Here is an 11706-nt window from a genome sequence, read left to right on the forward strand (position 1 = left end):
CGTTTTGCTTAAGGCTCGCTCTGTTTGAACCCTCAGGATGTCCGTAGACTGACACTGTAAATGAGCAGAGTCTAGCGAAGAAGCGTCGTGGGTTGGTTAGACGCACAGTCTGCCTGGGAGATTTGGTGTGTTGGGCGATTGTTAATGTTTTGTTTTTTTTTTGGTAATTTTTGTATGACTGATTGTTATAAAAATGAGTCGAAGCTACAATGATGAATTACAGTACCTGGACAAGATCGATCAAAATTGCTGGCGCATTCGGAAGGGGTTTGTTCCAAATATGAAGGTGGGTAGTTGTAACGTGGTCGGTCGCGTTACTTATGGTGTCGCTGTCGATTGATATAGTTAACCAGTGCTGCGTTTCACGACTATTGCTAATGCGAGTTTTTGGGAAACGCACTGCAGGCTTGATGACACGTAAGACTCCGAAAGTATTCTCGTGTCCACTCTCTTTGCAAAAACATCGGTTTCTATTTGTAAATTAATGTTTGTTCGTGAATGAGGTTTAGTTGAAATCTGGGTGAAAACTTCGGCGAAGTCAGCTGCTATGGGTGGATTGCTGAGTTTTATACATGCCAGCCTTGATTTCCAGGTGGAAGGGGTTTTCTACGTGAACGATTCTCTCGAGAAGTTAATGTTTGAGGAGCTGCGTAATGCCAGCCGAGGTGGAGGTAATTGCTATTTACCATTTCTCCCCTATATCAATTTTCATATCTAAATAGCCAAGTAAGTAATGGTTGTATTGTTTCTCAGCGTTAGTTAAAATTGTCACGCAGGTGATCAGCGTGTGTTTTTTTTCTCCCAGGTTTTGGTGGATTCTTGCCCGCTATGAAGCAGATTGGGAACGTGGCGGCTCTCCCGGGAATAGTGAACGTAAGTCGTAGCGAGTCACTCTGGAAAATATCCCATTTGAAAACTTGTTACATTACTAATTTGATCTCCACTTCTTTGTAACCAGAAATCCATTGGTCTTCCTGATGTCCACTCCGGTTACGGCTTTGCCATAGGAAACATGGCTGCCTTTGACATGAGCGATCCCACTGCAGTCGTCTCACCCGGTATATGTTAATTGCACATGTACCTTAACGTAATCAATCAATTGTTGGTGAAGGGCTTTTTTTTCTTCAGAATCTTTCCATACCCCATAATTTGTTATTTAAATGTCCTTCGGGAGAAATGCAAATAAATTTGTATTTTTTTTTGAAGCAGGGCTATTTAACATGTAAATGAGGCATATGTCCAGTAGATATGATTTAATGGGCGATGATGAAATACAGCCTGTGCCACACTTATGAGTCACATCCAGCAGGCATGTTCTGTTGTCAGTGTATCTAATAGACTTTGACCTGGGTTGGGTTGGTGTGTGTGCAGGTGGTGTGGGATTCGACATCAACTGTGGTGTTCGCCTGCTGCGCACCAACTTGGACGAGGGTGATGTGCAGCCGGTGAAGGAGCAGCTGGCTCAGGCTCTGTTTGACCACATTCCTGTGGGCGTAGGCTCCAAGGGTGTCATCCCAATGGGTGCCAAGTAAGGAATGCTTCTCGACACCTGGCGCCCAGCTCGGCGTCTGTTGTAATGGGCATTGTGAAGTGAGTCTTTATATCTCGGGGGGGGGGGGGGTGTGTACAGCCTCATGAGGAGCAGCTGGAGGTGTGTTTGAGATGGGAGAAACAAGGCTCCAGTCCATGGTTACTGGGGTTAGCTGTAGGTCTGTCTGCTTCACCAGACAGCACACACTACTCATCAAGGGCAGTGATGAGGGCAGTGGTGGCTTAATGGTTAGGGAAGCGTACTTGTAATTGAAAGATTGCAGGTTCGAATCCCCGACCAGCCAGGCAGTACTGAGGTACCCTGAGCAAGGTACCGCCCCTAAGCACTGCTCCCTGGGTGCTGAATTAGCTGCCCCCTGCTATGTTACGATGTCACATATCGGTTAAATGCAGAGGACACAGTTTATTGTTGTGCACTGATCACTGAATTCTAAATATTAACTTGTTTTTCTATCACAAATAAAATAGAGTATTAATATTCCTTGTTTACAGGACTCAAAGGACACCTTAGAATGACTCTGACTCTGATCAAAATCATTACAATATCACACATCTTTTTAGAAACTCTTATTTTCTGCAGTTCCGTATGTAGTAGTTTAAGGTACTTGTGCCCAAAGGACACTCTTTTTGGGGGGGGTGGCGTCTACATTTAAATTTGTGAGGATTGTAGACATAACATTTATTTTCCAGTTTCTGTGTGTTATGATCACTAGGTTTTTTTTTTTTATTTATATAAAGTAATTTTCTGCTGTGGGTCATCTGCTCATCTCTGGTCACCTGTGGCTCGTAGGGACCTGGAGGAGGCGCTGGAGATGGGAGTGGACTGGTCCCTGCGGGAGGGCTATGCCTGGGCGGAGGACAAGGAGCACTGTGAAGAGTATGGCCGCATGCTGCAGGCTGACCCCAATAAGGTCTCCTCCAAAGCCAAGAAGAGGGGGCTCCCCCAGGTATCATCATGCTGCCTTTCACACCGGCCCCCTCTGGTGCCCTGCATGCTGGGGCATATAGGGGTGTAAATCACTGGTCCCAGGGCGATTCAATGCTGGTTATTGAGGAAACTATTTGATGCATCAGGTACCTTTCATTTCTGTCACAATTCAATTTGATTATTTTGATAACCTAATTTCTATCCTTTAACTTCACTGAAAAAAATGCACATTACTGTGGGAACTTAATAACGTGCTATTAACGGAATACAGTAAAGTCCTGTTATAGCAGACTTCAAGGGCCCTGGCAAAACAGTCCGTTATATCCAGAGTTGCTGTATGCCCAGAACACAACTACAGCTAGGACATCATTTACTCATGCCACACTCCAGCAGACACACTTGTGGCATAGATTATTATATTGTACATGTAATAATCCAACTTTACCTGACCAGATGCGTGACTATTAATAATCCCGACTAAATATCTGCACTAGATATCACCGGCACGCCAGGCGCCTTGTAGGCGGAGCTGCATGTCCGTTATAGCCGAAAAAAACTATAGTTAAAGGCGGCCCTGGGGACCAAATTGTTTGTCCGTTAAAAATGAAATTCCATTATAAGCGAGTCCGCTATAACAGAATTTTACTGTACAAAGAAAGCAGTATCTTGTTTTTCATTGTTATAATAAATTGTAGCAGGTTGGCACAGTTGTTTGTGCCTTCCTCGGTTTATCAGAGCCCTAGAGAAACTCCCTGAAAGTACGTTTGAGTCACAGGTAGAGAAAAATACATGGATAAACTGGAACCTAGTGTGCGAGGTGGTGAGGGCTGCATTCCAAATAAATCCCAGTACAGAAAAGAAGGAACGCAGAAAGCCAGCCAGCCACATTGAATGCGTGAACCGAGCCACTGAGCCAGCAGGCTAAGTCGTAAATGGTACAGTCACTGGTAAATTAGAGCAACCACAGGGAGGCTAACGTCCATATCATATTAATATTTTCAACCCTTATTAATTCAACATTTAAAACCCTAAAGAACACCAGTGGAAAACGGTCAAAAGGTCAAGTACTGAACTGTACAGAAAGTCAAAAGCATTTAAAAGCGCTGCTTGATTATCGCAGGCCAGTACTTCTAATTAGGGACTGAGCCTGCTAATTTTATATGCCAATAAATCTTAAATATCGGCCGGTAGTATTGGCCAAGATTGACAGATCGGATTGGGGGGAAAAAAAAGAATAACTTTGTGCTACGAAACAAGGGCAGGTTTCCAAAAAGTTGTAACGTAAAGACCATCCGGTAGCAGTTCCTTTATGAATATTAATTAATATTAATATTCCAGAAATTCTCTGCCACTACAACTTTGTGCCTCTACTTGAAGCATGTGAATGTGACAGTGTGCAACATGGAAGTAGCAGAATGAATTTTTACCCCCAAAAATTGATTCTGACGTTACAGATCGATACATTGAATCAAGATGCATCTTTACATCCCTATTGTATACTGTTGCACACAGGTTGGCTCTTTAGGGCAATACTTATTCTGCCATGCCCCTGCTGACTTTTAATCGGTATGGTGCTGGCAGTGGCAGTCTGGCTGTACGTTAAGGATAAGTGAGTATTAATCAGGTAATGATAATGGGTTTCCTTTTCCAGCTAGGGACGTTGGGTGCGGGGAACCACTATGCTGAAATACAAGTGGTGGATGAAATCTACAATGACTACGCTGCCAAGAAGATGGGCATCGACCATAAGGGGCAGATCTGTGTGATGATCCACAGTGGCAGCCGTGGCCTGGGGCACCAGGTAGCTACAGGTAGGTCCGTGTTCCTCTGGAAGCTCCTCACAAAGTTAATTCAGCCACCAGACATGTCAGTCTGACCTGTGAGGCTGACCTGAATTGTAGTGCAAAATCTCACCCTTTTTGCTTGGTGTCTGTAGAGATGGACAAACTGATGGGTTTGGATGAGTAAAGCTCTCCTGCTGGTTCTGAAAATCTGGTCCAACTGCAGGATGTTGTTGAATTTCTGTGCCTGGTAGATGCCCTGGTTGCTATGGAGAAGGCTATGAAGAGGGATAATATCGTAGTCAATGACAGACAGCTGGCGTGTGCTCACATCGGGTCCCCAGAAGGTCAGGACTACCTGAAGGGAATGGCGGCCGCTGGCAATTATGCCTGGGTCAACCGCTCCTCCATGACCTTCCTGACCAGACAGGTAGGTGGGACTTAAGGATCTCTGAATCATGTCATTGGGATATCAGTGCATCAGTTAAATAATTAATTATTTTCCTTGTGACAATATTTGTTATTTGAAATACTTTGATCTTTCGAGATATTGATCAAATAAGACATTCTTCTTTTTCCACCTTCTGGAACTTTCCATGTGGGTTCTCCCTCTAGTACTGTGGCACCGTGTGATGTCATTGTGGCTGTTTTTTTTTCTTTCCTTTTTTTCCTGCAGGCCTTCTCCAAGGTGTTCGGCACCACTCCTGATGACCTGGACATGCATGTCATCTATGATGTGTCACACAACATTGCCAAGGTGGAGGAGCACATGGTGGACGGCAAGCAGAAGACCCTGCTGGTGCATCGCAAGGGCTCCACCCGTGCCTTCCCCCCACACCATCCACTCATCCCCGTCGACTACCAGGTAGAATCATGAGTACATCACCAGTGGAACATGAAACTCCCACCTTAACAGAGTAGAAATGATGACCTGCTGAATATTGATTTGAGGTTGTAGCATAGCAATGAGAGTTTGGAGAGCTATATTAAAATATAGGTTTGTTAGTTTGTCCTTTAAAATAAAGAAGGTCCTCCACCTTACAGGGAAATTTGGGGGTTGGTGGCAGGATTGTCACTCCAGCCACCGGAAAAAAAACTCACACTGATCCATTCCGACTAGTGTGGCGCTGAGGTATCACCTGCCACATGGCTGCACTCAGGTTCTCATCCCTGAGGTGGTTAGTCGTGTGGTGAATGCTGTAATCACCCTGTAATGTGCTGTAATCAGCATGTGCTAATGACATTTGGAGAAGGGTTCATCCTGCACCCTCATTTACGCAGGTTGTGGTAGAACATATGGAGAATCTTTCAAAATGCACAACTGAAAAATGTTTAGGTCAGGGCTCCGCAAACTCTAGGCTTCCACAGTCCTGCCAGTCAGGTGGCTGTCTGAAGAATTTATCAGTTAAGTTGTAATGAACAGCAGCAGAGCTGAACAGAGAATCTGCTCATGGTTAGAGGATTAGAGTTACTGAGTCATCCATCCAGCCTGACGTGTCCCAGGCCTGTGTGCATTTACTCGCTGCCCTCTCACCCTTCACTCTCCCTCTCACCAGCTGACCGGACAGCCTGTGCTGATCGGTGGAACCATGGGTACCTGCAGCTACGTCCTGACGGGCACCGAGCAGGGAATGACAGAAACGTTTGGCACCACCTGCCACGGCGCCGTGAGTCCAGGCTCTGCCCTCGCCCTTTACCCGTTCTGGGCCATGCTGGATCTTATCTGATTGCCTCTCCTCTTCCCTCCACCCTAAGGGTCGCGCTCTGTCCCGGGCCAAGTCACGTCGCAACTTGGACTTCCAGGATGTGCTGGACCAGCTGGCTGACAAGGGCATCGCTATTAGAGTTGCCTCACCCAAACTGGTGATGGAGGAGGTAAACCCATTTTGCAGGATCTTGGCTGTGCATGCCAATGGCGGCCGTGCATCATAACCAAAGCAGATCCAGTATTCACCCGCTAATGTTTGCTTTTTACTCCTTATAGGCCCCTGAATCATACAAGAATGTGACCGACGTGGTCAACACGTGCCACGATGCTGGAATCAGCAAGAAGGCCATCAAGCTGAGGCCCATCGCGGTGATTAAAGGATAAAGGTTGTGCCTCCACTATGAACAGGGCAGGCACCCAATCCAGAGAGGGCTCCGTGCATGAGCTAGCGGCGGCTACAGGCCAGGAATGACAGGGACAGTAGGGTTCCCATCCAGGATCGGTTTGTGATTTAGTAAGCCCAGCTGAGCACTTTGATTTAAATGCACATGTTTACTTGGTTTAAACTAAGTTATCAGAATATGAGGAAATCCTTGGTTTTCTTTAAAAAAAGAAAGAAAAAAAAAAGCTGTATATAGACCGATACCGAATTGACCTTCATTTTGTGATGGCAGATGAAGGAAACAAATAAAATCCTGTAAAATTTAAGTCAGTTTTTTTGTAATTTTTTCAAAATTGACATGCAGGCATAATTCGTTTGAATTTTAAGCTATATTCGGTACTCAGAGATGCCATTTTTGATGAAGAAATGCTTCCTTTTCAGGAGCTTTAAAACAAGTGCTAAGACTTTAGATAAACAGAATAGTGGGTTGTGCTCTGACGAGAGTTTTACATATTCAGAGTTAAGTCAATAGTGCTGTTTTAGTTAACCCTAATTGCTGCAATCAGCGTTAAATTGTTTTATGACTGTGTGTTTACATAAAAGGGCCAGTGTTGGCATTGCAAACTAAGGCATCCTACATTTGCCCCCGGGGCAAACGCAATCCACCCCTGGCACGGGGTTGGAAATGAGGTGGGAACAAATATCAAGTTTCAAGATTTATTGACACATACTGATAAGAATGCAACATCATTACCAGTAATGGAATTCTTGGTCTGAGTTACCTCACCTGTTATACAGTAACTAAAATAGAACAACATAATAAAAGAATGGAAGTAGTAAGTATAAAAATTAGGGCTGTCAAAATTAACAGGTTAACGTGGATTAATCCATCATTATAATTAATCTGATTAAAATTTTTAACGCAATTAACCCATCTGCAGTGCAGAATGACTCAAAATCCCTGAAATGTCTCTCAACCCATTTTGGGCAGTTTTGGTGCATTCCATTTGCCCTCGGAACTCGTATTCCGAGTCGGATTCCGGAGTTTTGAAGCCCGAAGTGATGACATATGTGCTCCCATTTCTCGGAGATCCGAGAAATATCTCGGAGCAGCACAGAGGATCCCGAGTTCAGAATCCAAGATGACTGCGCCCATTATCAACAGAAGGGAAAGTTGTAGTTTTATACTGTTTAAGCACTACTTCTCATTTGTGGCTCATTAAATCGGTCGCACACGCTATACCGTCCAACTTATCTGTGGACGTGCTGCTACGGAGTTTTATACGTAAAGCACAGCGCACAATGTGTTAACTGATTTTGCTAACAATGGCAATTAACCGGGCTAGAATTGGACTTCATGATTAGTCGGATTATTTGTTGGACTTACGGTAGTTCGTGCTAATTGTAAGTGAACGAAGATAAAGACCATTTAAACTGAGGTACCTTAAATCCGACAAGTTGTCCAGCTAAGCAAAAAATCTTGCTTTTTGATATGGGTCCATGGTATTGCACTTCTGTGGCAGATGGAATGCATCCGACTCATGTTCAAGATGTTCAATAGACATGTTAAGTGCATATATATTCCCTTTTTTCTTAAGTCTGTTTGCTCATGCAAAATGAAATGTGATTAATATAGATTAAAAATGAATATTTAATCGTGATTAATCGAAATTAATCCACAGCAACCCTGTGATTAATCTGATTAAAATTTTTAATCGTTTGACAGCACTAATAAAAATATAATGAATATATAATTTGAAAAAATAGCTAGTGCTGTGCAATGTAAAAAAAAAAAAACACACACACACACACACACAAAATAATAATGGGGGGGGGCTCAGGGTCCCCCATGTGGTATGTGTGTGCTGTGTCTGATTATAATGTGTTTGTGGATGTTGGTGTCAGCAGTTCAATTGCCTGAAGGCTTGTGGATAAAAACTCTAAAGCTGCCACCCTATCTGGACCCGGACCTTTAACTGATAGATTATCGAGAATTTTTGGATTTTGATGGAGCATTTTTATTTCCAGTGGCACAGCTTTTCTAACCTCTGTGGCCCTTTATTTAGCAGCCCAGGAAGCTCACAGACCAGTTGCATGTCTTGGAAATCATCTCAAGTGTTGCTGCTCACCCAGTTAAAATCTGTGCTTTCTGATCAACTATTGTTAGTGAGTGACAAGACTCACTGACAGGAGAGACAAAATATGACAGTCAGAAAAATGAGTCAAAGGTAAGTAATTTCACGTGGTGTACTCTGAAAAGAGTGGGCAGACTCTTTACTTCTTTATTCTTCCCACTAGCAATTAAAAACCAGTTTGTCTTGTATTTTCTGAGATCGTGGCGATTTATTGAAAGTGGCAATATGAAGCACCACTATGAGACAATGCACTGATCTTTTGAGTAAAAATACATACTCAAAAACAAATTGAGGGCACAGAAAAAGAGCCCAGTACAATCAATCCACCAGAATACAAACACATTCACTGCTCAACAATAATCCATTAAAGTTGCCTGGATTTTGGGTCATCAAAAAAACATTTCTTTTTAATTGGCAGAGGGGTTAACAAGTAGTGCATGAGTGTGGTAGTTGCAACATTACTTTAAGGAAAAAAGAGTTTTGTGAAAAAAATCAAGCAAATACATGTCAGCATCATCAGCTAGATAGGGAACTGCAATATTATCCCAGGATGTCCTACTGCAGCTAATTGAAACAATTCAGGCAACACTTTGTGTAGACTTAGCTATAGAGTCCACTTATGTGTCAATGCTCAGCTGCTAGTTTATGTAAGGGTCTTCAACAATGAGAAGAAAGTCTTCTGTGAAGACCTGTTAGGTGTTATACCCCTTCAGACCAGTACAAGAGGAGAATATACAGTTGTGCTCAAAAGTTTACATACCCTGGCAGAATTTGTGATGTTTTGGCCATTTTTCAGAGAATATGAATGATAACACAATAACCTCTCTGTCACTCGTGGTTAGTGGTTGGGTGAAGCCATTTATTATCAAACAATTGTGTTTGCCTTTTTTACATCATAATGACAACAGAAAATACCCAAATGACCCCGATCAAAAGTTTACATACCCTGGAAATTTTGGCATGATAACATAGACAGGTTGACACACACAGGTGTAAATGACTACTAAAGGTAACCATCCTCACCTGTGATCTGTTTGCTTGTAATTAGTGGGTGTGTATAAAAAGTCAGTGAGTTTCTAGGCTCCTGACATGAGTCATCCAGTGTTGCACTGATTTTTGTTGGATTCCGAGCCATGGGGAAAGCAAAAGAATTATCAAAGGATCTGCTGGAGAAGGTTGTTGAACTTCATAAAACAGGAAAAGGACATAAAAAGATTTCCAAGCAATTAAGAATGCCAGTCAGCAGTGTTTAGACCCTAATTAAGAAGTGGAAAATGAGGGCTTCTGTTGAAACCAAACCACGATCAGGTAGACCAACAAAACTTTCAGCCACAACTGCCAGGAAAATTGTTCGGGATGCAAAGAAAAACCCACAAATAACTTCAGCTGACATACAGGAGTCTCTGAAAAAAAGTGGTGTGGATGTATCAAGATGCACAATAAGGAGGCACTTGAAGAAAAATGGGCTGCATGGTCGAGTGGCCAGAAGAAAGCCATTACTGCGCAAATGCCACAAAATAGCTCGCTTACAATATGCCAAACAGCACCAAGACAAGCCTCAAAACTTCTGGAACAAAGTTATTTGGAGTGATGAGACTAAAATTAAACGTTACATTTGGAGAGGACTCAACAATGCCCATGATGAAAAGTACACCATCCCTACTGTGAAACACGGAGGTGGATCGCTGATGTTTTGGGGGTGTGTGAGCTACACAGGCACAGGGAACTTGGCCAGAATTGATGGCAAGATGAATGCAGCACATTATCAGAAAATACTGGAGGAACATTTGCACTCATCAGCTCGGAAGCTGTGCATGGGACGCTCTTGGACATTCCAACATGACAACGATCCAAAGCACAAGGCCAAGTCAACTTGTCAATGGCTACAGCAGAAAAAAGTGAAGGTTCTGGAATGGCCATCTCAGTCTCCTGACCTCAATATCATTGAGCCACTTTGGGGAGATCTCAAACGTGCAGTTCATGCAAGACAGCCCAAGAATGTACAGGAACTGGAGACATTTTGCCAAGAAGAATGGGCAGGTTTACCATCTGAGAAGATAAAGTGTCTCATCCACAACTATCACAAAAGACTTCAGGCTGTCATTGATGCTAAAGGAGGCAATACAAGGTATTAAGAACTAGGGTATGTAAACTTTTGATCTGGGTCATTTGGGTATTTTCTGTTGTCATTATGATGTAAAAAAGGCAAACACAATTGTTTGATAATAAATGGCTTCACCCAACCACTAACCACGAGTGACAGAGAGGTTATTGTGTTATCATTCATATTCTCTGAAAAATGGCCAAAACATCACAAATTCTGCCAGGGTATGTAAACTTTTGAGCACAACTGTATATTCTCCTCTTGTACTGGTCTGAAGGGGTATAACACCTAACAGGTCTAAAACTCTTTCATTAGTACTGAAAACAAATTTGACAGCACATATTCAAACAAGTGAGGTATTTGTGAAAGTTCCATTCCATTCAAAACACAGACTTCCACAGTGATAGGCCCGTGTTTAGCAGGTCATGCTATAGTTACATAGAATCCAGAATCACACACCCAGTCCTTCCTTCTGGTGCTCTGTCTGAATGGGGTTCTCTCATGCATGACGTTTCTATCCATGTGGATTTTTGTGCAAGGATTTTCAGAAGGAAGGGCTTCTCAGGTCTTTTTAAACCAGGGACCCCCAAATAAAGACACCAAGATGAAATATTCTTGCTGGTCGTAGTGCAATTTATTACTTATATTTCATTGCATTATGACCAATGAGAGCGATATTTCTGCCAGGATATTAGATGAATTAGATATTTCAGCCTGCGTATTAGATTGTGACTGATTAAAATGTCTCCCCGATATGCCTTTAAGGAGAGATTGTATCATTTTACAGTGCACATTCTGTCAGTTGCAGTTGTTTGGCTCATACACGCATCTGAAGTTGTTTTGTCAGGCAAATCTGTTTCGAAACACCAATAAACCAGTAATAGCAAATAGTATGGAAGTGCCTTGGATTTCTTCCTCTACCCCTTTCGCGCTCTCGTCCAAACATGCAATGCGCAACAAACAACGCATTCCCTATGCGTCAAAGTAGCAGCATGGATGTTCTGGCAGTTGGTCCCTAAAAAGAATTCGACTTTGGTAATATGGAACTTCTTTGGATTTTCCAAAATTGACACAGCACAAACAAAAAAAATATTTGCAAAATTTGTAAAGATAAGCT

General features: G+C 42.8%; 1 protein-coding gene across 1 annotated transcript; it reads left to right on the forward strand.

The window, feature by feature from the left end:
• The first annotated feature begins 49 nt into the window (after window positions 1-49).
• Window positions 50-6676, forward strand: rtcb (RNA 2',3'-cyclic phosphate and 5'-OH ligase). Its single transcript, XM_023817784.2, has 12 exons — window positions 50-286; window positions 593-671; window positions 806-873; window positions 959-1058; window positions 1372-1528; window positions 2342-2498; window positions 4131-4290; window positions 4515-4690; window positions 4937-5125; window positions 5817-5927; window positions 6016-6135; window positions 6245-6676. Exons 1-12 carry the CDS (start codon window positions 194-196, stop codon window positions 6350-6352), a joined length of 1518 nt encoding a protein of 505 aa, XP_023673552.1. The 5' UTR covers window positions 50-193; the 3' UTR covers window positions 6353-6676.
• Window positions 6677-11706: the final 5030 nt, after the last annotated feature.

The sequence above is a fragment of the Paramormyrops kingsleyae genome, chromosome 1, assembly GCF_048594095.1.
Source record: "Paramormyrops kingsleyae isolate MSU_618 chromosome 1, PKINGS_0.4, whole genome shotgun sequence".
Classification (NCBI taxonomy): Eukaryota; Metazoa; Chordata; class Actinopteri; order Osteoglossiformes; family Mormyridae; genus Paramormyrops; species Paramormyrops kingsleyae.